Source organism: Cydia splendana, chromosome 7, assembly GCF_910591565.1.
Source record: "Cydia splendana chromosome 7, ilCydSple1.2, whole genome shotgun sequence".
In the NCBI taxonomy this organism is placed as follows: Eukaryota; Metazoa; Arthropoda; class Insecta; order Lepidoptera; family Tortricidae; genus Cydia; species Cydia splendana.
The window spans coordinates 1,770,975-1,798,684 of record NC_085966.1 but is presented as its reverse complement, the minus strand read 5'-3'; the positions used below and the strand labels follow the sequence as shown (position 1 = coordinate 1,798,684).

Below are 27,710 nucleotides of genomic sequence, written 5' to 3'. Positions count from 1 at the left end.
GCGTCTGGCAGCTATTTGGAGGTCAAGGTGGTAGACCAGCAAAGTTTTAAAGTCGACCGAAAACTGTATACTTAATCATAAATATTCCATTAACATAAAATCTAAGACATTTTTTTTTTTTTTTTTTTTTTTAGAAATTTAATTCAGGCAACAAGGCCCATATTACAAATACCTTACAGACTAACATACATATAACACACAACACACATACAGACACAACACAACATACACATTTGACAGGTATAACGAGATGACGCTGTACAGCTCCATACATTTTGCGGTAACGGTAACTCTGGCTGTCAAAAGTTGACGTTTGACAATTCAGTGACCGCAAAACATATGGCGCAGTACAGCGCCATCTGTTTTGGATGTCAAACTAAAGGGCACGTTTTTTTCTTAGACTTCACCTCTCTATTATCAATTCTCTTTAGTCTTCTCTCAGTAAGTTTGATCAAGCAATTTTAAAGAATTATAATAGAAAGACTACTCATATTTAATTGCACAAACGGGTCTACGGGGTACTAATTTCGGGTAGTTTAGTGGTGTTTTATTAATATCTCTGTTGACATTTGTTGGGACGTCAGTCTTTCCGTGACCACAGCTGGTGCAACTCAGCTGAAACGTCGGAATTAAAGGTAAAAACAATGAAATTATATCGCGGTAGACCCGTTTGTGCAATTAAATATGTGTACAAAACGCGAGAGTTTAAAGTGTTAGACTAATACTCAATATTCATAATGAATGATTAACAATACAAGTGTATTTACTAGTAAGTATTTAGTTAAAATATATACTAAATCCCCTGTCAACACTTAGTTAAACCGAACCGAAGTACTTACCGAAAAGTTTTTGAACAAGCAACATATTTCACAGGCACAGCAATACATCAGCAGCTGTGTAGTAAATAACAAAATATTTACATAACACACTATGTAATTTATATAAAATTCTTTTAACTGGCCATATATCAAACAGTCACACTATATTTGTTAACGAATGTGCAGCCGCTGGACTGATTTATTTCACTTTATTTTATGACATTTACAATGTATACGAGTAAAACCTCCGAGAGTAAAACAGTGAAGTGGAGAGCGTTTAAAACAGTTGAAAATACATAGTATGGTGAATCCGTAAATTACATAATAATATGTATATGAATCCATAGCTAATAACTAACTTAACACATCCATATCCATACTTCCATACTAATATTATAAAGGCGAAAGTGTGTCTGTCTGTCTGTCTGTTACCTCTTCACGCTTAAGCCGCTGAACCGATTTAGTTGAAATTTGGTATAGAGATAGTTTGAGTCCCGGGGAAGGACATAGGGTATTGAATAATTTTACGGTTTAGACTCACTTGTTTTTAGTCCCTCGCGCGACCTGTTAAAAAAAACCCTTAAAATTATTCAATGTTAGTATGTCTCACAACAGTTTAAATTCGATTAGGACATCGGATACTTTTTATGTCGGAAATCATCCCTGAAGAGAGTACAAAGGGGGGTGAAATTTAAAGAGTTAATGAATTTGCTCAATAATTGAAGCAGGGATTGAAAAGGTACCTTTAAAAACGGTTTTGACCGGTCTTTTGAAAAGGTACCCGACCGTTAAAAGTAGCATTTCGGTACCAATATCAATCGGTACCCGTATCTAAACAAGCTTCCGTTCAAAGGGTACCGTTAAATAAAAGTACCTTTACGTGTTTTGTTTATAGGTATCCGACCGTTAAACTGGCATTCCATATTGATATCAATACTTTAGGTATCCAAATAAGCTTTAGTCCAAACGGTACCGTTAAATAAAAGTACCTATACGGATATGTTTAAAGGTCTCCTTCCGTTTTAATAGCATTCAGGTAATGGTATCAATAGTTTAGGTATCCAATCAAGCTTTAGTCCAAACGGTACCGTTAAATAAAAGCTTACCTCCAAACGGTACCTTTAAATAAGAAAACCTTATCGCGTTTGATCTGATACCCTAATTCTAACCGGTCACTCGCGAGAGCGGGGAGGGAACGCGTGTCTCACTTATATTGTATGGAATAAAAAAAAATACAGTTGCCTAAGGACTTCGAAGCAGACCTGGACCTGGACCTGCCAACCCGACCATTTTGGAATCCAAGATGTATGCCGTGCACTTTGTCACAAAAGTCGTCATGGGTGTCGTCAATCATGTAACTAAACCACTTCGTGTTTAGGCTCGTTTGATTCGTCTCGACAAGATCTTTGACACTAGGTGAGTCTAATGATCGAGCTGGAAGGTGGTCACCAGTACCAGTCAACCATGCAACTAAACCACTTCGTGTTTAGGCTCGTTTGATTCGTCTCGACAAGATGTTTGACACTAGGTCATACTCAGGGTCTAATGATCGAGCTGGAAGGTGGTCACCAGTACCAGTCAACCATGCAACTAAACCACTTCGCGTTTAGGCTCGTTTGATTCGTCTCGACAAGATGTTTGACACTAGGTCATACTCAGGGTCTGATGATGGAGCTGGAAGGTGGTCACCAGTACCAGTCAACCATGCAACTAAACCACTTCGTGTTTAGGCTCGTTTGATTCGTCTCGATAAGATGTTTGACACTAGGTGATACTCAGGGTCTGATGATGGAGCTGGAAGGTGGTCACCAGTACCAGTCAACCATGCAACTAAACCACTTCGTGTTTAGGCTCGTTTGATTCGTCTCGACAAGATCTTTGACACTAGGTCATACTCAGGGTCTGACGATGGAGCTGGAAGGTGGTCACCAGCACCAATCAACCATGCAACTAAACCACTTCGTGTTTAGGCTCGTTTGATTCGTCTCGACAAGATCTTTGACACTAGGTCATACTCAGGGTCTGATGATGGAGCTGGAAGGTGGTCACCAGTACCAGTCAACCATGCAACTAAACCACTTCGTGTTTAGGCTCGTTTGATTCGTCTCGACAAGATCTTTGACACTAGGTGATACTCAGGGTCTAATGATCGAGCTGGAAGGTGGTCACCAGTACCAGTCAACCATGCAACTAAACCACTTCGTGTTTAGGCTCGTTTGATTCGTCTCGACAAGATGTTTGACACTAGGTCATACTCAGGGTCTGATGATGGAGCTGGAAGGTGGTCACCAGTACCAATCAACCAATCTGACGTGCACTTTGACATAAAAGTCATCATGGGTGTCGTTTTATAGGTTTCAGGGAGTGCAGAATTAAAAAATGATGACAGTTTTGGAATCCAACATGTCTGCCGTGCGCTTTGACATAAAAGTCGTCATGGGTGTCGTTTTATAGGTTTCAGGGAGTGTCGGTTTTGGAAATGATGACAGTTTTAGAATCCAACATGTCTGCCATACACTTTGACATAAAAGTCGTCATGGGTGTCGTTTTATAGGTTTCAGGGAGTGCAGAATTAAAAAATGATGACAATTTTGGAATCCAACATGTCTGCCGTGCGCTTTGACATAAAAGTCGTCATGGGTGTCGTTTTATAGGTTTCAGGGAGAGCCGGTTTCGAAAATGATGACAGTTTTAGAATCCAACATGTCTGCCATACACCTTGACATAAAAGTCGTCATGGGTGTCGTTTTATAGGTTTCAGGGAGTGCAGAATTTGAAAATTATGACATTTTTGGAATCCAACATAAGAAATAAAAATAAAAGTATATTAAAAAATATTTAATAATTAATACTGGATGATTACTACAGTTGCCTCCAGAAACTCGCGAACTAAATTGACATGAGTTTGACAAATAAAATGATACCAGGAATAGCAAAGAAAAAATAGTCAGAGGTATATGTCGATAAAATTATATCGATAAGTAAGATGCACTTACTACCCATGTGATATTAGTTATACGAGTAAAGGGGTCACAAACGATTTCGATTTGTATGAATGTGACGAGAAAAGTGTTTGATTCGATTATAAGATTGTGACGTTACCAATCAAATCAGGAGGTGCGGAACTTGGTGTATTTTATCAGCATAATAAGTGTAACAAAATAAGGGGGTGCCCCGTCGGAAAAAAAAAATGTTTTTTGAACCACCCTACTGTCGGTTCTGTTTATTGGAGAAGTCGCAGCCTCACGAGCCTTTGCCAAAACACAGTAAGCGTGGGTAAATTACAAATAAAACCCTTCACAAGTCAGAGTTGTTTGTTTATTGGAGAAGTGGCAGCCTCATGGGCCCTTGCCAAAATACAGTAATAGATCACAAGTAAAATATTTCATAATACAAAGTATTATTGCATGATGTGCGGTGATAGGCCTTCACGATGCACTGGAGCAGCGGTCGGCAACAAGCGGCCCGCGAGCCTCCCTGGCTATTTTGTATGTAATATTGACAAACGACAATGTCTGATAAAGTCATAAATAAGTATGTTTGTATTATTTGTTAGCATTGTTCCGTACGCAAAGGGTAAAACGAGACCCTATTACTAAGACTTCGCTGTCCGTCCGTCCGTCTGTCACCAGGCTGTATCTCACGAACCGTGATAGCTAGACAGTTGAAATTTTCACAGATGATGTATTTCTGTTGCCGCTATAACAACAAATACTAAAAACAGAATAAAATAAAGATTAAAGTGGGGCTCCCATACAACAAACGTGATTTTTGACCAAAGTTAAACAACGTCGGGCGTGGTCAGTACTTGGATGGGCGACTGTTTTTTTTTTGCATTTTTTTCCGTTTTTTTTTCATTATGGTACGGAACCCTTCGTGCGCGAGTCCGACTCGCACTTGCCCGGTTTTTATATTATTAATTGTAGTTAACCTGATGTACCTACCTAATCGTTTATTGTTATACATTTATAATCGATTTTTATCAACTTACGGAAATGTCATATGAATCGAAACGACAGACTCGGTCACAATACTGCTAAAAAAAAACCGGGCAAGTGCGAGTCGGACTCGCGCACGTAGGGTTCCGTACCATAATGCAAAAAAAAAAAACAAAAAAAAAGCAAAAACAAAACGGTCACCCATAAGTACTGACCACTCTTGACGTTGCTTAACTTTGGTCAAAAATCACGTTTGTTGTATGGGAGCCCCATTTAAATCTTTATTTTATTCTGTTTTTAGTATTTGTTGTTATAACGGCAACAGAAATACATCATGTGTGAAAATTTCAACTGTCTACCTATCACGGTTCGTGAGATACAGCCTGGTGACAGACGGACGGACGGACAGCGAAGTCTTAGTAATAGGGTCCCGTTTTACCCTTTGGGTACGGAACCCTAAAAATAGGTAACTGGTAATACATGGTAAATTATTATCGTAAAATATTCAATTACTATTATGGGGCATGGCACTTATATTCTTTGCATGGCACACTGCGTCCAATTGGCACGACCCGACGTGCGAGCGGGATATCACTATAATACGCGCATAGCGTTGTCTCGCTCAAACTTCGGAGCGACGTGCGAATCGAACGCAGTGTGCCATGCCGATATGATCTAAAAAAATTCAAGAATAATAAAAAAGCGAAATACTGATTTAAGTACAAGACAAGCCCTTAAATTTATTTATAATTTCAATGGCCATGCACGTTTACATTCTATGGGCGTTGTGACGTGATGTGTCAAATGTTTGAACTTGGAAGTAAATCTGACAAGCTTATTATTCGGCTGTCCCATAGCAAAACCCAGTAAGTGCATCAGACCAAATTTTACAGAAGAGCGTAACAAGATAAAATGTGTCAGCCTCAAAAAAAAATTGGAATTTAGTAAAAAAAATGTACCTACATGAATAACTACTTAGTAACTATTCCATGTATCAACATCAATATTATATAATAATATTGTATTTATACACGTTTATGCCCCTTACTAACTTTGAAAACGTGAGCACCGATGTTTTGTGTTACATATTCCCACTCCAATACCTAGTAAGTTCTCGTTTTAGGTGTGAACCTGGTGTATCACTTATCAATATTCAAGACATTTCGGGGTTTTTCCCACTAATTACCACCAAGTTATTACCAGTGGTAACAACTGAGATGTTTTTCTCACTTTTTACCACTGCAAAAACTGAAAAAAAAATCCCACTAGGTATTTACCACCAAACTTTGGTGATAAATACCTAGTGGGTGAGATGGTGGTAACTACTTGGAATTATTTTTATCTGTATCAGTAGCATACTTTAAAGTTTAAATTATAGCATATTACGCTCTTGTAATTGAGTGTTAAAATTCTGTTTGAACCCTTACTAGGTTTTAATATGGGGCAGGCGCAGTGCCCCCCGCACGTCAACGTCACGTCTCCTGGATAACCACGCTAAAACCTAGTACCTATGTCTCAGTCCCTTCCTAGGTTTTGATATGGGATTTGTAAGTTTTGTAACTTGCTGAGTTTTATAATGTTAAACCGTCACTACACATGCTACTTACTAGGTTTGGAGGTGTCAAAATCTCCGTTATTTATGCCGATTTTTGAGCAGAGCGGCTACCGTGAAAACCGGAATTCGCAAATTGCGGGGATCTTTCTCTTTTACTCCAATGAAGGCGTAATAAGAGTGACAGAGAATAATCCCCGCAATTTGCGAACTTCGATTTTCGCGGTTATAGCCCAGGTGTCTTTGTAATCGGGTGAGGACTTACTAGGTGGGAACAAATTAGCGTTGAAAATTTCCAGAAAAAATCCCGTTTCTTTAAAACGGCTCGTTTTTTTCGGATTTTTACGGAAAAAAACCATGAGATTTACCGCTTCAATTTTTCCGAATAAAACGAAAAAAGCGATTTAAACAGGTTTCAATCGGTTATTTTTCTCCATGAATCTAGGATATACCTGGATCTGGCATGAGTGGTGGCGGTAACTGACAGAACGAGATAGTCTTATGTATCTTTCAGTAGAAGTAGCAGAGAAAGCGGTATTATTGCTTGTCCTTGTCACAGTCTCACTTTTTGTTTGTTCCGCACCTTTTTATTAGTATGGAGAATGGTGGGCAACAAATGAATTCGACCAATCACAGTGTCGCATTTGCGTATGTTTTGTCCCTCACGGAGGCACGCGTATACCACTTCTATGCGATCCTACCTTCTATGTTTTTCTCAATACTGGTGACATTTGACATCGGATCGGTGACAGTGTCAGTTCAGTTCAGTTGTCACAGTTGTGTCATTATGCTTATCAGTCGGTTGGTTTTTTTCTTTAAAAATCCTAAATAAACGAAAAAAAACGAAAATTTCATAAATTCTCAATAAAATCATTTGATTTTTTCCGACATTTTCAACGCTAGTCTAAATAACATTTCATTTTTTCATTTCATTTCATTTATTTTGTTGTAAAGTCATGTACATAAGTAAATCCAGATGTTACACAATAAAATACAAGTCAGACCATGACACCCTGTAAGGGCACACAACATTAACTTAAGGACTAAAGTTTGGGTTCATTTATAAATCACAATTACATATTAATATTACAAAAAATAGATGTTATAAACTATTGTCATTAAGAAAATCCTTAACCGAATAATAACATTTATCAATTAATAAATTTACTAATTTGTTTTTAAATACCGTGTTTCGAGTTTCTTGCTTAATATAATTGGGAATTTTATTTGTGATTAAAATACATTTATATTGGGGACTATTTTTACACATCTCTAGGTTAGTGTTTGGTAATACCTAGCAGTTTATTTCTATACTGTGATCTAGTGTTTCCCTTGTCTTGTTTTACTGTAAATAAATATGGATGTTCCCTAACAAAAAGAGCAGCCTGTAATATATAAATACAAGGCAAGGTTAACAACCTATATTGAATAAAGTATGGGCGGCAACTGTTTAGTTTGGGATACGCACATTAGCTAAGATACGGACACACTTCTTTTGCATCACAAACAGCTGATCGGCCTCGGTGCTGTCCCCCCACAGCACCACGGCGTAGCGGCGCCATGCGTACGCATATGCGTAGTAAGCAGATAACGCACATTTAAAAGTGGTATTAGTTTTTAATACAAATACATAAAAACAAATTTTGAGAAATTAGTCATTTACTAGGTTTTGATATGGGACAGCCGTATTGTGCGGTTTGTTTTTCGGTCGGGTACCCTTACCTACTTCAAAAGGTTAGCCTTAACGGTACCGTTTCAAAAAGGTACCTGTTAAATTCTATTTATTCGGGTACCGTTACTGTTGGGTACCTACTCAATTGATACCTTTATTTTAGGTACTGGTATTTTGCCGTTTTATTCGGGTACCGTTACTGTTGGGTACCTATTCAATTGATACCTTTATTTTAGGTACTGGTATTTTGCCGTTTTATTCGGGTACCGTTACTGTTGGGTACCTATTCAATTGATACCTTTATTTTAGGTACTGGTATTTTGCCGTTTTATTCGGGTACCGTTACTGTTGGGTACCTATTCAATTGATACCTTTATTTTAGGTTACCGGTCTTTTGCGGTTTTTCAGTCCTTGAATTGAAGCAGGCAATGCGCGAATTGAATGATTGCTATTAGCATTATCCAGGCGCTATACCTACTTTAGCTGCTGTCACTAATTCCACGCAGACGAAGTCGCCGGCAAAAGCTAGTATGTAGATAGATCTAAAGGCACTTTGATTTTAAAATTCACTAAAGACTTTGTCGCATTATCGTTCTACTTCCCAAGCGCCTACGTAAAACATTATAGTTATTCCAGCACTTTGCTAGCATAATTAAGCAGGCGTTTTAAAATAGTGAAAATAAAATCGTGAAGTTTGAAACGCAATAACGGTAGTGTGCCAAGGCCCGGCGGCTGGCGAATGGCCAAGCTGCAGATGTCACACCGCTAATGCTTACAGAGTTTTATTGTGGAAGTGTGAGCTTGAAAGCCCGCATATTGCTGGCCGTTTTATGTGGGAAACATGGCTGGATTTTAAGCTTATAATCATGTTTTTGAGGACAAGGGTTGCGGGTGTTTTGCGAGTTTCTTTTTAATGAAGTTAGACAGTTTGTTTTTGCAGTATTTATTTCTTGGAGGCTTATAAAGTGGCGTGATTAAGACATACGTGAAGTAAAGGACGTCTCGTTTCATAGCGGGCACGGTTAGGCGTCCCGTCTCTGTCACACGCTATAGTTTTTATTTGTACATTCAAAATTAGTTAAACTCCACCATAATAAATGTATAGACCAAGAAGTAAGCTCGCATGAACATTAACTATACCAGATTAAGACCCCTGATATGCCAGAACATGGTATCTAGAGGTATTATAAAGTCAGCAATAACCAAAGAGTTTTTGACCACGGACGAAATCCCACCGAAAATCATGCCTTCGATTTTGACAGTAGATTTAGATGGCGCTATAGTGGGTCATATGTTTAGTGGTAACTGAATTATCACACATAAACACTTGCTTTGGCAATGTAGGTACATGTGCACATATGTTTCCAATTCAGGCCACAAGAAGGCAGATCCTCCAACGCGCACGGTCCCTATAAGATTTTTGTTTGTTATAAACATGGACATATATAATACATACTTGTTATAAAGAGACAAAATTTAACAGAGGTTTGTAAGAGGTTGCTAAATTTATGAACATGGCAGTTGGACCTTACATTTATTTAACAGCCAATAACTCTATGGTACTTACCTAAATCGAACCCTGAATATCAGAAAGCTGTGAATCCTGGACTCAATGCACTCAATACAGTCCTTGAAAAGAAACTCAAACAGCTATCCAAAAAAGATTGACCCTTCCGGGCTCGTATTTAACAAGTTTCTGTCTTTGGAAACTTTCCTATTTTAACTTCGTAAGGCAGGAGCTTTGGATAAGTTAAGAGAGACATTTTAGATATTCACTGTTTCTGACTAATTTGTTTCTTCTGTACCTGCCAGAAACTCCAGAAAGTTATGAACAGACATAGGAATTCGCGGGGTAAATTGCGAATTAAGACTTTATGTTTGTGCACTAATGGTATTCATTACAACAAAATAGTTAAACATTAGTTTTTAATTGCCTAATCGTTTTAACACAGCCTAAATTTTGTTAAAATTAGTAGGTAAGTGCACAAACATAAGTGCACAAACATAAAGTCTTAATTCCCAATTTGCCCCGCGGATTCCTATGTCTGGCTATGAATATTGGTGAAACAAATGAACACCATGGTACAGTAAGTATGTCGCGGGTGCCGGTAGGGGATATAAGTCACAACCGAGAATAAAAGTTCCAATACCCAATCTTAAAATTCGCTAAAGAGGAGAATTACTTACTTTTGAATTTCGCTGTATGAACCCAATATGAAATATCAGGTTATAGTTAAGACTTTAGTTGATGGTTTGCCAATGTAATTAATTAGCATTCAAAACGTACCTATATAAATAATGTAAGTATAGTTTATGAATAATGTAATGTTTTATTAGGTATTTTACTTATTTAATTACTTCGAGTTTCGACAGATCCTTTCTTTGAAAACAAGGCGTTTAATCAAAGAAATTATAATTAAAATCTAATTTATATTTCGTTAATTACCTCAAAGCATTTCAAAGACAGACGGGCCAAAGACATTTCATAAGTTTTGGGGTTAACAAAATAGGGCAGGACTATTTATTTACTGCGCTCCCTAATTACGACGAGATTGCTCTTGCATTTTGAACAGGCGCTATTTATAATCGAACTAACTTTTTCTACATTTATACTCTGTATTTTTAGGTATTGAAATAATTTTGACATCTTCGGGTAGTTATAACATTTATTGGTTAACCGACCAAATACAAAACCGCCAGGATCGGTCACTGAACGACATGACTTTAACCTACATTATTTGATCATGTAATGTTTTCATCTACCCTCAACTGGTTTAAGGAGCCATTTGAGGGAAGATTTTGTTTACTTTTATTTAAATACCTAAAGATATAGACTATAACAATGTAATTAATGCAGATTTAAGTTTGTTCTTGACAGTTTTAGTTAGTTTGTTAGTATAGTTATTTAGTAAGTTAGATGAGCACAAAATGTTTAAATACATTTTGAAAAAAAAAAAAAACATAGCCACAACCGAATACAGAACCTCCTCCTTCTATGAAATTGAAGTCGGTTAATAAAACCTATTAGGTACGTTGCAGTATTGGCCGAAACATTAATTAACCATTATTGGCCATTCACCATTATAAATAGAACAGTAATCTGTAACCGTCGGTTACGGTTTACGGTTCAATTTATAATAGTTAATGGTTAATTGCAATTAACGTTCGGCCAACACTGTTACTTTGGTTACCCTCATGAAACAGTAATTAAATAGAAAATTAAGGACGACCACATATTGGACTTTATTCTATTGACGTCAAACTTCTATGAAATTATAACGGATAAATAACACTTGCACAGTCTGGGCTATCAAAATCGCTGCAAACTTATCTTGGTCTAACTCAAAAACGTTAAAATCCGCGCGTTCGCTTAATCTTCTGTTGCAAGTTACACGCGGCGCGCCATATGTTTTGATCCTTTCTAATTTACTGGCTTTACACCCATCTAAATGGAAATAATCAATAACCTTTAGGTTTAAGGCCGGTGCACACCGGTTGCGTGGGCGTTGTAATATACAGATCCTTATGAGAGACAACACACCGCTTGCGTGACGTGTGCGTGCGAGGCTCCAACATTTTAGGGCACGCGCTGTCGCGCATGTGCACGTCTACGCTAGGGTTGCCATACGTCCCGGTACGCCGGGACATGTCCCGGTTTGAAGCATGGTGTCCCGGTGTCCCGGCCGATAAGCAAATTGTCCCGGTTTTAAAGTTCATAGTAACTATTTACTTAGTAGGGGGCTGGACTTGGTAAATATACATATACCAACAGTCCAACAATAAACACTACGACTACTCTAACTAGCTAGGCTAATTGTACGTGGATAGAACGATGTAAGCGCTGACACTTGCCCGTTCACTTTTTACGAATTTACGGTAACAGTGTCAACACATATAGTCTACTCGAGAAACTGAAAACGGTGAAAAATAGAGATACTACTCCTAAAAATACGTGTGAGACCTCATTAGATTCGTAATGTTGTCTAGAAAAATGTATTGGATGCGTTTATCAGCACACAAAAAATATCAAAAGTTATTAAACGATAAAAGGGGGAGAAAGTAGATATTTCTTATTTCCCCAATATCTCAAAAAGTATTCATATTTAAGAAACCAAATTAGTTTTATAAAAGTGGAGGATATTTCCTATAAAAAAAGTCTATACTTGCAGAACTCTATCTCCATTATTTATACTTTTTATTCAACGCTGAACACAGACCTCCGCGCCTCATTTTCGGGAAACGCACGCGGCGTGAAAAAGCGCGTACGTAACATTAAATATCATTTTAAAGGTATTAAATATTCATTCAAAAATTTGAAAAAAATTGGTGTATTTTAAACATGTCAGAAAATTTACTACTTGTAGAAATTTATCTTAAAGTTCTTTTTTTAACAAGTTAGGTAATTGTTAAGTAACAAAATTTTCTCGTACTTCTTTATTGAAAATTAAACAAAAATGGTATAAAATAACTAAAAAATTTTTTTTTACTTTCTAAAGCCAAAATAAGATCAAAATAAATTTTAGAATAACATTGAAAATCAACAAAAAACGAAAAATCAAGGTAACACATAAAAAATATAACGTAGGTACATTTTCCGCTTTGTAGCGAAAAGCGACTACAAACAGAGAACCCGACTGGCGGGTTGCTGGCATTTAATGACTGTGTTAAAAGTTGTTTTGTGTTTTATTTATTGTATTTATTTATTCTTTTAAGTTACCTATTGTTGTAATAAAAGTTCCTTTTTTTCTACGTTTACTACTTTTTATAGTTTCGCCATGTCTGTGTGTCTGTCTGTCCGAGGCTTTGCTCCGTGGTCGTTAGTGCTAGAACGCTGCAATTTGGCATTGCATGGATACACAATTCATGCATTGTGACAGAACGGTAAAAGAAAAACTATAAACAAAAAATTTTTGGGGTGAGCAGTGAAGCACCTCCCATTTAAATGCTTTTTATGATTTTTTTTTTTGATTTGTCCCAATATTGTGGGGTATCGTTGGATAGGTCTTTCAAAACGAATAAGGGTCTTCAAAAGCCATTTTTTAATATGATACATTTTTTCGGAAATAATCGCTCCGTAAGAAAAGAGAGAGAGAGGGGGTCTCTAACTTTTGAACAATGGCTCCGAAAAATATGAAAAAAAATCGTGAAACAAAAGCTTAATAAATATGTACTGTCAATGAAAACTATAGCGAACATGATCGGTCCAGTCGGTTTTGAGTTATTGCAAAAAATCTTCTTTTCTTAGTAAAAGTACTCCCTTATGCTTGTAATGTACTTACATGATATTTACCTACTATTTAGCCTATTTGGCCTATTTTGACAGAATGGAAACTACGAAACCCTACACTGAGCATGGCCCGACATGCTCTTGGCCGATTATTCTTTAAATGTCCCGGTCTGAGTCCCCACACTTATGGCAACCCTAGTCTACGCACACGCAGCCGGTGTGGCCTGGCCTTTAGAGGTTTCCCAATGGGAAGGAGCTTTGAGATAAGGTGCCCAACGTGACCCGGAAACCGGAATTGTTAATCGAACTCACATAATAGCCATACGTGATCGAAGCTACCTTCAACCCTGCTTTTGGACGTCACTACAGTTCAGAGGGCCTGCCGTGAATCACGTTCAACGGCTCACTCCAGGTAGCTAAAAGTACATCCGTTCCACACCAATTTTGGTGGCTAGCCATAAGCCGCGCGTGGCGTTGTCGCCACATTGCGGCCATATCTGTCCTGATAACAGACGCGTTTTGTTAGAGAGTGAGTCTTCTGTACCTAGTACCATAAAATATATTTCCTTTATGCTAGTACTATTATTTATTCTGTGACTAAATTTCAAAATGTTACTATTTTCTTGTTTTAATACGAACTAGAGCTTGTAGACGGTCTTACCCAATAGACCGTCTACATTGACCTTACTTAAACACTAAACCATAGTTCTACAAGACTACTGTGCTAGGCTCGGCAATTACCGTGAGCCTACATCATTCACACCTCCCATTACCTAAACGGCCTGCAAACATGTATGACATGTATCTAAGCCCTAACTCTTACGTAAAGCTAGCTAGGGTTGTCCCAACCTCACAGTACCGTCTTTACCAGGGCCCCCGACCTCAGGGAGCCCCGAAGAACAGACAGTATATAACAGTTTATTTGATTACTCATAAATTCATAATAAATAGATCATAGTAGAAAAATGATAGTTTAATTTGCTTTCTTTACTTTCCAAAGGGGCCCCAAATTCTTATGTGCCTAGGGGCCCCAGCATGGTTTAAGACGGCCTTGCTCACCCATCCCCCATTTCGAAAGAACGTCGTTTATTTTTTAGAGTTCCGTACCCAAAGGGTAAAAACAGGACCCTATTACTAAGACTCATCTGTCCGTCTGTCTTCCTGTCCTTCTGTCTGTCTGTCTGTCACTAGGCTGTATCTCATGAACCGCGATAGCTAAGACAGTTGAAATTTTCACACATGATGTATTTCTTTTGCCGCTATAACAACAAATACTAAAAAGTACGGAACCCTCGGTGGGCGAGTCCGAATCGCACTTGTCCGGTTTTTTTTAACCATTAGAAAGAACTTCGCAGAAGTAAGCAGTTATAAGAGAGAGAGAGAGTGGTAGAGAATGCCTTAAGGCATTAAGTCCGCCATTTGTACTTATTTTTATTGTGCAATAAAGTTTAAATAAATAAATAAGAGGTTACATCGAGCACTTTATGAGTTTAATTATAAGAAATATGGGGCATTATCTATGAAAAGGGACCTTATTGTCGATGGCGCTTACGCCGCACAGCGTCGCGCGGCATTGTATTTATATCGGAGCATCGTTCATAATGGCGTAAGCGCCATCGACAATAAGGTCCCTTTTCATAGATAACGTCACATATTATTACTTAATAACTAAATACGTACCGCGAAATATTTGTCGCCCTATCAAATGTTAATTCTCTGCTATCGTGACTTAACAAACAATACATTTTGCAGTGAAAATGAAACCCCGGCAGTGTTTTATATGTTCAGTATTGAGCACACATACTTATGTAGGTATGTACCATTGTCATGTCAAATGATAAAGAACTGCCCATTGGTGGGCTTTATGTCTTTCTAAGGTCCAGTTGCACGAACCACATATATCAGACTGATTAACGTCAAACAGCAGTGAAGTATGAAATATCCCATACAAATAAATTTAGCGAACGCTTTATGGGTGACAGACGGTTTGGTGCAACCGACCCTTATAATGTTCACGAACTGTCATTTGTTTTTTAGGACAAAATAGACACGTGCCAACCCTACTCAGTCTCACACCTAATGCATACGTCGTCAAGCCTTTTTCAGTTCGCAAACAAAGAAGTCTTGTCACTCGCTCAAATGAAAGCCTACTTACAAAGGAATTTGAAACCTAATACCCTCTCTTAAAGCACAAATTCAGTTGCACAAACACATAGGTAATTAATTTCAAGCTGAGATCTTGTGATAAACGGGAATGTTCCGAAATAAAAGGTCCTAAGTGTAATATTATGAAAGCGCTCTTACCCCCTTTAGGCTCTGTAGTTTCTAAGACAAAAGACAACATTTTCATACCTTCACAGATGTATGCACGGAATTTTTCATTTCATTTTGACTAGAATTCATGAGCTTCACGCATGAATGTCTTCACGTGAATCCTTTTATTTTGCACGTGTCTCTTTTTACACGAGCGAGGTTTGAACCCATGACCTCCGTTTGGTTTGAAATTGGCATATGGCTCGCTGCGTCAAGCAATAGTTACAAAATAAATAATAAATAATCTTTGGTTAAAGGTTTTCAGTTCGACTTGTTATTATAACAATCTAGGTACTCTCAACGATGTAAATTGAGACTATATATGTACCTACCACCTATCATATTTTATAGGTAATCTAATACCTTTAAACGAGCTATTCTTGTTTATTTAGGTAAGTATATAAATTATAGATCTCGGAAACGGCTCTAACGATTTCGATGAAATTTGCTGTATGAGGGTTTTATAAATCATGCTAGCTAGGTCTTATCTCTGGGAAAACGCGCATTTTTGAGTTTTTATATGTTTTCCGAGCAAACCTCGGTCTTCCAGATATTATAGGTATTACCTAATACAAGACTTGTGTCAAATTCATCACTCTAAGCGACACTTGCACCATTCCACTAACCCGGAACCGGTTAAACATGGAGTTACCATGGTTACCAGTACAATTTGACACTGGGTTAACGGTTTAACCGCCGTTTAAACCCGGATTAGTGGGATGGTACAAGTATAAAAATAATAATATATCAATAAAATTTATCAAATGTCTCCCCAACCGATTTACAATTTTTTTTCAACCCTATATAAAAGCCAGTATCTCAGTAGGTAAGTTCCCCAACAATGGGCGGCCCGACTACTCCCGAGTAACATCGCAACAAATGGAAACAAAGACATTGCCATTAGAGCGAGAAAGTTCCAAGGCCCCGAGCAGCTGCAGGAAATTGAAGAATGCCTTTTATAAGTACTCGTAGTGGTTTACTGCGTGTGTGTAACGGTTTTTTTTTTTGACGTGATAACGTCTTATAAATCGATGAACACCGGTAGCATGCGTGAAAAAGTGTCACGTTGTGGACAGATCTCCATGGTAACGTTGTGGACAGGTCTCCATGGTAACGTTACGGCAATTTTTCATCAATGTTTTCTTATGACGTTATCGCGCAAATTATAGTAAACCGACTTTACAGACAACCATATTTTTTTTGAAGATATTTTGTGGCACCTACCTATACTTATTTTTTTCAAGATATTTTGTGGTATAATTTATTCGACGAGAATTTATCAAAAACCCCAATTTCGAAGTAACGATAAATAAAACATCACCAACGAAATTGTTAAACGGTTATTTGATTCAAATTTAATTTCCGAACCTTATCTGCCGGAACCGGTAGTCGATGGGGATTCAAAGAGATTTTAATGAATTCCGTTTGGAGAATTGATTTAAAACCGTTCGATAGGACAAAGTTTTAGGGACTCGATCGACGTAGTACCGTAAAATCAGGTCAATTTAGTTCACAACTTACAACTTGGTCCAAATTCAGGTTCCATAATAAGTATTTTTCGAATTATGTTGAGTCAGTACCTAATATAGAAAGAGCATTAGGTTTCTAAGCTCCAAAATAAATGTAACAAGTACGAATCCTAAAGGCTCGTTAAGAATCAACGTTAAAAACTGGACCATAGTTATACTTAAGGACTATATATAGTTTACCTGATTTTACGGTAAATAATTAAGTTTAACTTTCGACACGAGTAGGTATAGCAAGTTTTATTAATGACCATAAAGGATCGCGCTAGAACGGTCCGCGTCCCGGCCAAAGGCTTCTGTGTAGAAAACTGGACCCGGAACTTTGAGTCATCCTTAACGAGGAGATGTTTCAGAGCCACGTTGGAATAGTTATTTGTACAACAAGAGATCAAAGTTTGATATTTCTTCGAGTGCTTATTTTGAGTCCCGTGCAAGCGAAAGATTCTATAATAGATTCACGAGCGTAGCGAGTGAATCTAATTTAGAATCTTGAGCGTAGTAAGGGATTCAAAAGCGCACGAGATGTAAATAAGTTTGATCTCGTGTAGTACACAAAAATTTTCACCCTAAGCAGTGAGAACATACCTAGAGGGACAGAGATAATAGAACCCAAGTATATCGAACTTGTATTAGACCCCGCATGTTGAAATGACATTTGACTATAAAGGTCACTTGAATGTCATTTTGTCTCACTCAGTGAGCAAAATCGCATTTTGCTCACTGAGTAAGACACACTCAGTGAGCAAAATGCGATTTTGCTCACTGAGTGAGACAAAATGACTCAGTGAGCAAAATCGCATTTTGCTCACTGTTTTTAAGAAGCAAAGTACCCTTGTTCGAGCTGCTGAGGTGAAAAATAAATGAATGAATGTTTTTTTTTCCGTTTCAGAGAAGGGCAAGTACCTGGGATCGCCGTGCGAGTTCACATGCAACCCAGCGCTACTGCACGTGTTCTGCGACCCGACGTCAAATTCCTGTCAATGCGACCCCAAGCACCCTGTCAATCTTGGCGTCGCGCGCGGGTGCGCTAAAGGTACGGTTGAAACGTTAGAAGGTCTATTAACCGCGCCTCATCTAGAGCTGCTATCAATCCAAGTTTTTCATATCTTAGGGCCTACAGCCAACATCGAAAAATCGGAAAACGATATCTGCCTCTCTATGTCTCTTGCGTATTAGAGCGATAGAGATACGTTTTTCGTGGTGCATACTAAAACAGAAGCCCTGTTTTAATTCAGTTTGTTTGGAGCCTCTCTGGGGTCATCCGGAAGAGTTTGTAAATGATGATGATGATAGCTGTATGGCCGCTTGTTTTCACCGGGCATCGAACCGTGTTACGCGACTACGTCCAGTTGTATTTGTATGTGCCTACTGCCTACCGACCGACAGCTACCTACACCTGCCTACACCCAAGAAAACAAGACATCGTACTTAAACTTTTTCTTCTTATCGAACGCTAATGGCAACGTAAAGACGTATAGATAGGTATCGAGATGACAGATGCGAACGAAACGTCACGTGATTATTTCCATATATTATTTATGAATGAATGAAAATTTTTATTTCAGGCAACTAATGGCCCATACATAAATACCTTAAAAACTAGCATACATATTATATAAAAATATATTTTAAAACTGAACACTAAATCACATTATGGTTGCAATGTATTACGTTGGTTGTTGGTTGTTGGTTGGTTGGTTGGTTGGTTGGTTGTTTATGTTTCGATTCTCGTTTTCTATAAACGATTGTCACTTTGCTATGCCCCTTTATTATCATGTATCTTATTTTACTTTCTATTGTCTTCAGAAAATGAATAAGCTGCTATCATCAAGAAACTCAGACTCTTTGCTTTGATCGTGCAAATTCTTCATTAACACACTTTGTAGTTTATGAGAAGTGGATAGCTTTATGTCCGTAATAAACACTGAACCGTCTTTTAATGACCAGTTAATCCAACTTTACTACCAAATATAAGTTATATGTAAAACCTTTGCTTCAAATTCTCAGAGGAAAACGTAGGCGTCTGAGGTGTCCTCTCGCTCTCTCTCTGTAAACTTATCAATCTTCTTTTCTCATATCACCTTCCTACCTCTTTGGTCCATTGGCAGGATCCATCAATGGAACAGAATTAACCTTTTATGTGCATTTAGATCCACCAATGGAGTCGAGCGGACTTTATGTACACTAGAATCTGGAATTTATAACGTATCAACCAATATATTTCGAATGCTGGACAAAGATCAATCAAGACAATCTCCACAACAACCAATCGTGATTAGCAACATTTATCCTACGGTTCCGTGACTTTGTCGTCAAGCTAGATAGCTTCACGACAAAGCTAGATAGGAAAAAGGGTTTCAATAAGATTATAGGAAACCTTTTTTCCTTGATCCTTCCTTAGTTAAGTAGGTATTCAAGAGAATTTCCGTTTCTCGTAAGAGGAACAGCTTTAGCGTTACTTAACTAACTAGCACTATCCACAAGACACTGCAACAGTGCCTTATCAACTTTACTTTTAAAGCTGATGAACAACTTTATAAAGATAGGTACTTATGAGGAAATTTCCATTCCAGCAAAAAAGCTCGGCGAGCAATGCTTCTACCGGCAAACGTGTCGCGCCTTCGACCCCCACGCGTCATGCGTCCAGGTTAACCACAATGCGTTCTGCCAGTGCGATCCCGGTTACCACAGTACGACACACAATCGGCCGACGCAGAGAGTGTTCTGCACTGAAGGTAAGCGAAGAAATGATTATGTCCAACTACGAGAGTCCTGCTTGACAATGTTTGGAATTTCCACATAATCCAAATCTAAGCACTTAATCCAGCGTTTTCAATCTTCTCCTTTTTGCAGACCTCGTGCTGCTGACGGCGGATATGCCGACGCTGCTCGGCGTAGCGTCGGGTATCTTCGTGCTGGGGGGATTACTATGCATGGTGTTGCACCTTTACACGCGGGCACGCTACCACCCTGCGCATCTCGCCGACGCGCGGCTCACACCACCGTGTTTGTACTCGCTCAACGACACTCATACCGGTAAATTAATTTAAGCTCCAGCCAGAAGAAGCGCTTCTCATGAAGAGAATTCTCAAAATTTTGCTATCACCATGGGGTCGTATATGCTGTAGCTAAAGCACAACGTTCTTTTTCTTCTGCCCAGCTCCAAACTTTAAGCTAGATTCTAGTGCTTAGTTAAGGTTTCTAAAAACCCTGACATGACACTCGCAAAGTCCTCGCGCAATCCTGACAAAGCACCAGAAATCCTGACGTAAGTCAACCTTAAATGGAACTCAGTAGGCTAACGACATTTTTTTGTTTCCAGGCGGCACTCTAAGCGCAACCCGCGCTTCCTCGCGCGCCTCGTCGCGCTCGGGCGGCACGGGCGCCACGCTGGACTCGGGCTCGTCGCGGCGCGCGTCGCGGCGCGGCGTGCCGGTGTCGGCGTCGCGCGCAGGTGCGGCGCGCACGGCGGCCATCTTGCTAATCTCGCGCCACCTGAAGGCCGTAAGGCGGGACGGCGGCGCGCACGCGCCCAAGTGCGCCGCCAAAGGTGATAACGATGTATGCAGCGCGCCTTCCCATAATGCACGTTCGGTGTGCGGCGGGCGGGTGCGGCCTGGGTATTTTACGACTGACCTTTATATTGCTATTAGTGTTTAAAAAAAATTGGCAGTCAAGCTCGATAGTAATATATAGTAACACTTGTAGTGAATATTTAAAATAATGCAGTAGGTGCTTATTAAAGGCGTCATGTCATGGTCGCCATGTAAAGTGGAAATACAAGAGAACAAGCAAGAAAAAGCAAATAATTACTAAATAGTGATTTATTTCTCTAAGCAGGTACATTACCTAGTTGAACTGTGGTTAAGTATGTCATTAATGTCTTTATCCACGACAACAGTAGCGTGAAGCGCCTCTACATTGGACCTACACGCTGCGTCGGTGATTATTTACATATAGGTAGGGTTATTGTTGGGAGATACGTTGGCATGCTGTCACAGCCAATACTATAGTTAACTAGTTACAAATTATTTAAATAGGTATTTAAGACAATTAACTGCGATATTCTAAATTGATTGTCAATTATCTCCATAATTACTTCAAGATGGAATCAGAATTGCTTTGGCTATCAGTTGTGAACCCACATTTTAAATGGTCAACTAAGTGACTCTCGAATTTCTGCGCTCATCTTCATCGCACTGTTAAGGATGCCCTAGTCGTGGAGCATGTTATTGTAAACCAGATCACACCTGAAACTGTCCAGTAAAATCTTTATTCTCAGTCCAACGTCTACAAGTAGTATGTCCCACTATCAATCTTTGGTAATCAGGCTCATGTATATGTACTCATTGTAGTCGGTTTGTTTCTAATTCCTGATCACTTCACCATTAATTAGTAATTACGGTACCGTGGAGGAACATAACATATTTATCGTTGGTCAAACAAACATATAACACAAGTTCAATATTATACGAAGATCACTTTATCTTTAACACCAAATCGAGATTTATTTAGAAGTTCTTGTAAATAATATTGGAATATCCAAAACAAATTAAAATCAAATCAACTTTCTTATTCGTAAAGTTTTGTACACAAAATTAAGCCGTGGCTATCATTAACGACAGAATAGCCGATGGTGATGATAACACAAGAAGACTTAAAGAAAATTAATAAATACACTAAACATAGTAGTTAGGCATATAAAACATCAGAAACATGAGAGTCACTCCGAAGTTCAAATCGAGGCAATGACCAATCTTTCATAAGGACTTAACGTCAAAGATGCTGAGCTGTATCGCTTTGAGCAAACAAACAAAAGCGTTTTCTCGGAGACATTCAGGGCATTTTCCATGGTTTGGATGGGATAACCGTTGCTTCGATTTTGGAAATTCGGAGATAGAAATTCGAGAGTCCAGCACCCGTCCGCCGCGAGTGTCGCATGGGACGTCCCGTTAGTTGTTGCGTTGGTGTTAGCGGCGCGAGTCACGACGCACATGATGCTCCAAATATGCCCGTTGAGTCAATATTGATGTCCTTCTCTTTCAAGCTTTCTCATCATTGCTTTCCTTCTCTCGCCAACCCCCGTTGACCCTTGTCTCTTTCTTTGACTAAAGGCAGCACATACCTGATGGCTCTAGTCAAGGCTCGGAACCGGTTTTTTGTTCATACAAAAATAGCGGTATTATTACGTTATTTTTCGTTCTTTGGTTTATTAATTCATTTTTGATGGGTCAATCTAATAATACGAAGTCGTTACCTATTAATTACATGATTTAGTCCTACGGGAAGTGCATAAAATTATAAAAAATATTGGGCCATTTGGGGATTTAATAAAAAACCGGTTCCGAGCCCTGGCTCTAGTATAAGAAAGGGATGTCTAAAATCCTAGTTCCTGCTCAGCTGAAGAACCATAATAATAAGGTTCAAGTAACAATCTCCAAAATATTTAGTTTCCTCTTCCCCTTGTGATCCTTCCGTTCTGTTAGAACCAAATAGCGATATTCCAAGAAAGCCCATTACATTCCTTAGTTCTCTTAGCTATCCTAAAACTCTGTTTCTTAAACTGTGTCTTTCTCCTTCTTCAATTGTAATTAGTATCTTTACAACTTTAATTATGTCGTTTTCGTTTTCGTCATTGATCCCTTCCTAGTGGCAATGCTTCTCGATCAAACAGAGACATCAGCGTCCGTTTGACAGCTTATAGGTAGCACTGAAGTTATTATAAACAGGTTGTTCTAGATAGACCCGGTTGTAAGCGTGATTTCATAGGTTGTTTTCGGTTTCAAGAACTACCCATCTACACCACAAGTGAGTACCTTTTACTACTTATATATCGATGTTAATGATTGTACCTCTGCCATAGCCATATTTTGTACAAGGGTCAAACAGATCATTGTGTTATGTCTTTCCTGTAGACATACACAAGAGTTAAGGGCTATAAAGGTTAATTTTCTTATTTAACCCTTATCCACGTGAAAAGGTCCTCCTTTTATTTAAAGAACTATGATAAAATCATTACCAGGACCTTTTCACGTGGATAAGGGTTAAATAAGAAAATTAACCTTTATAGCCCTTAACTCTTGTGTATGTCTACAGGAAAGACATAACACAGTAATCTGTTTGACCCACAACTTTTGTGGAATGAGTTTTTTCTCAATCTTCCTTAAAATACGTACCTATACGTATGTTCTTGAGGATTACATGTACGCAGACTTCTGATACTTGCCACAATATTTACCTCCCTACAGTCATTAAACTTTATCTTTTCTTAAGCTGCCTTATCTTGGTAGTCGTCTTGCTTTTTTCTTAGTGGAAATAAGGTAGCCTTAAATAGTTTCCTTCATTGTGTCCTCTTAGTCAGTAAAATTATCCTTTGACCCTTAATGGCATATTTGGACTCATCAGTGACGAACCAAACGAAGGATCGTACATGTGAGCTTTATTTGTGTGACGCCATGTTTGATGCTTTCTTCGTTAGCCATAATGGTGGGTGAAGGCATGTCTTCAGAAAAATATGGTGTGAGTCGCGACCTGTCGCGCCTTCCCGTGGCGCGAGCAAGATGGCCATGGTCCTTCCTTCTATCTATTTCTACCACACTGTTGTTGTATGACACTGCGAATGTATCTCCAACTTAGCAAGGTCTAGTGGATAAACTGCAACTTCAGAGCAATTGTCCCTATCCTCAACCTCTTCTTTTAGGGTATTGGCATTTGTTAGACGAACGTTTCCCATCTGATCTTGTTAAGAGCTGTTGATACCTATGACACATTTGCAGTGCCATAAAGAAACGAGGTAAAGTTGACCTTACACTGAAACACATATCTAACCTCACATTGGCTTGTATATGTAACACAAAAAGGCTAAAATCACAAATACACAAAGCGTAGCATCCTGTTGAAATTGTCTGTTCAACGTTGCTGCTTTCCATCCGTCTGCCTCTACCATCTGCCTACATGATAATGAATCATTTAAAGACATTTAGAAGCCATAGATACCTACAGGCAATTTCAAAGTAGGGAGGGCTAAGGTGAGCTAAGCCTCAGTTTCAACGCACCTCGCTTCATGCTTTATCAGCAATGTAATTATAAGATATGGCTACTCATACGGTATCAAGAATAGTAATTATTCCAAATGAAGCTGACTTGGACAAACTCAACATTGGAATTTCTTATTGTTTAACTATCCCGTCCCAAACGTTTCGGTAAGACGGTTTTTGACAATTCGCAGTATCCGGTTGGTTTCTTTTTTTTAACACATGAAAGCAAAGCAAAAACATCAGGGGTGTCAATTGACGTCCAATAAGTGATAAAGAGTATAAAGAGAAATATGTAGCTCTTTTTTAATTATCACAGAATTTCTAAAATTGGTGTATTCAATATGCCATATTGTAGTTACGCTGCTATACATAATAAGTACTGTTGCATGCTGGCGTTTGGTTGCGATGTTCATGTCACACTGTTGACTACATGTTGTATTCCACACCTCATAATGTATTTAGAATTGTGCTGTTCAGGGGTACAAGAAAGGAAATAAGATTCAAAGAAGTTTCGGTGGCATTGCCTTCTGTCTCATCACGGTTTATGTGATAAAATAAACTATTTAAACTAAGCTACGTGTGGTTTTTGACGCATCGCCACAGGGACTTCTGGGTTAAGTTAAGACTGCTCAAATGCTAATGTACTCAATGTTCCAAAATGATGCGATTCGTTTATTTTTCGTCCTTGATCAGAATGGGAATAAACGGTTTTATACATAACTGGGTTATAACCGTGAAAATCGAAGTTCGCAAATTGCGGGCATTTTTCTCTGTCACTCTAATTACGCCTTCATTGGAGTAAAAGAGAAAGATCCCCGCAATTTGCGAATTTTGTTTTCGCGGTAGCCCCTCTGGTATATTATACAGTTTGATGGTGATTTACAATACAAGTAAGAATTTGATCAAAGCTATAAACACTATTTCCATTTTGATCGTCAAAAAATTATACTCTTTAATAACAAACTGGGCTGGCAAGCTTGAAATTTCATGAAAATGTAATTAAATTCGTCCGTCTGTCGCTAGTGTCACTGATAACACGCAAAAAATGCAATGATATTTTTAACATCTAATTTATTTTTAAGCACACTTATCAAGCCATTATTCAAATTTAATCAGCGTTATTCATTATCACGATTAAAATTCTTCAAAAGCTTGTCACACTCTTTTGAAACTTTTGCTCAGGAAAATAAACTTGGCTTTAATATTTTTATCTACACATTCAAGCTATGCATCAAACACAGCATTGCATAGCATGCACAGACTTCATGAATCGTGTTTCAAAATCTGACTGTCATTTTTATGATCCAGGTTCCCGACGTCCAAGTATAAGTTCAGTACAAAGCAGCTCATCCTCTATAAGGAGCTACAGCGCTAGACGTTGGGAGAAGGAGCGAGAGCAGAAGGAGAGGCGACAGATGAGTATGCGTCTCGCTCAGTTGCACGACAAAATGAATGCGGGAAGAGAGATACCTAAACATGCGCCTACTCCGTCTCCGCGCTCTCCCAACAACTCCACGGATGGACTGCTGCCATCTGTATGTGAAATTAGAGAAGTATGAATGTTGTTCCTGGTCCTTCCGAGTGGTGTTAACTGTCTGTCAAATGATGTTTAACTTTCGCAAACCGTGTCGAGTGACAAGCAAAGACAATTTTGCCAAAGTTACCTCAGTTTGGCAGAAATAGTTGATATCACTTTGCCTATTGTTTGTACACATAAATGTTTGTGTTTGTCATGTGACCACGTTGCCCCTATTCAAACTTCCTAATCAATTAATCAAATATGCATTGAAAAATCAAATAAGGTCGCATAAATTTTGAAGTCACTTCATAAAAATTAAATGTAAAATTCAACGCAATATTCAAATCATGATAATTTTTTTGTATACTAATTATTGCCACTAATTGCAATACTTTTAGGTTACTAATTTCAACACTTATTTAAATTTTGTTAATCTATATTTCCAGTTATCAACAAACCCCGATCAACAAATGCAAGGCGTCGAGAACCCATGCTCGAGTTCGTCGCTTTACTGACAACAGCGTTCTAAATCGGTGCGTCGATCCCTCGACTCACTGTCGTCCGACGGATCCCCAGCTTACGCCTGGATGTAACACCGGCTTAAAAAAAACGAAACTGCCCCAGTGAACGCGAGCGAAAGTGAAGACGTGTATGATTGTATAGAACGCATCCGAACGGGAATTCAAATAGGCGCGAAAGACCGTGAACGCAGTTTAGTATTTGGTAACGCACCCGAAAACGGAATATGAATTCCAAATTTGAATTAGGAATTGGTTTATAATGGCTGAAAAGACTGCAAGTGTTTGTGGGATCTCAAAAACAGTGAATTAGGACAAATTGAATTTGTAAGGTTTTGACATTTCAATGCTTGGCTTTTAAGCTAGGCTAGTTAGTGTTGCTGTATGTGATGCTACAAGGATGTGTTTTGTGTGTAAAATGTACGTCGACAGATATTTAAAATGTAATCAATATCACATATTAAAATTGCTATTACGATAACAGATTCAATTCTGCTCTTTAAAAAACAAACGGACAGTTTTTCGATTATTATATATCTGTTAATTTCCCTAAGTACATGTCCGATGGCATTAAACATGTCATATCAAACTAAGTGGTTCACAAAGTGAAATACGAGTTAGAAAAAAAATAGTATTGGCGCAACCGGTAGGTTATTTCTACTTTACCATTTGTTTATGGCTTATAATACGTTCCTGCCAATCCTATAAAATGTATCATAGCGATTGTATCATAATAGCAATTTTAAATGAAGTATACCGCGTTTATTTGTAAGCCGATTAACGAAACCCAATATTTAAAGCCAGGTTAAGGACGAATTCTGTTACAGATGTTTCATTTCGAAAACTAGATAGTAGTGCACATCAGTTAAAAAAAACTATCTACAACTTCAAACTATCTTTAATTACATTGGCAACACTACTTATCTCGAGTTTTTAAAAGATCTATTAATTAAATTAATTACGGTTTATCGTAATGATAGTTAAAGTGTTCATAAACTAAGTAACTCATCTTACTAATCGAAGTTGTCGAAATGTAACATCTGTAACTTTTTACAATAGTTGTTATACATAGGTATTAAAATCGAAAACTAGATAAATAACAAATCTGAATAGTTATCTTCTAAGTGCGATGGGGAACCTGGGGTACATTGGACAGCTAGCAGAAAAATAATATTATTATTCATTTAACAAGGAATTGCAGTTATTGCTGCAATTGGTTAAAAAGTATTGGTTTTTATTTAAAAAATGCCTACCGGTTTCATCTATATTCTAGTTGTTTAAAAAAGCGTCACTTTGTGTCGGTACGAGTACGACTATTATCTACATTACTTCTAGACAGTAGAGGAAAGTTTAAAGGTTTTTGAACTAACACCTATAGGTATAATACTTAAATGACCTGTTTGATGTGGAGTTGTAAAACAAGTCTCATGTTTTACATTATCTTTGTGTGAAAATGTTTTAACAGTCAGTTCTCTATCGCACTAACTTTTGTCCATTCTAAACTCAACATATTAATAATAGAACTTTTTCTAGTCTTATCTAGCTAGACTCAATAGCACGATAACTTAGATTTATCCAAATGCCTTACCT

The 27,710-nt window shown here is 38.2% G+C and overlaps 1 protein-coding gene across 1 annotated transcript in view; it reads left to right on the top strand.

Moving 5' to 3' along the window:
- LOC134792037 (uncharacterized) overlaps positions 1-26,721 on the top strand; it is a 73,083-nt gene extending 46,362 nt beyond the window's left edge. Inside the window, exons 3-8 of the mRNA XM_063763158.1 lie at positions 17,936-18,079; positions 19,620-19,781; positions 19,900-20,082; positions 20,369-20,500; positions 25,392-25,636; positions 26,049-26,721. Coding sequence (XP_063619228.1) covers positions 17,936-18,079; positions 19,620-19,781; positions 19,900-20,082; positions 20,369-20,500; positions 25,392-25,636; positions 26,049-26,117 — 935 coding nt within the window. The 3' untranslated portion in view covers positions 26,118-26,721. The remainder of the gene's footprint in view (positions 1-17,935; positions 18,080-19,619; positions 19,782-19,899; positions 20,083-20,368; positions 20,501-25,391; positions 25,637-26,048) is intronic.
- Positions 26,722-27,710: the final 989 nt, after the last annotated feature.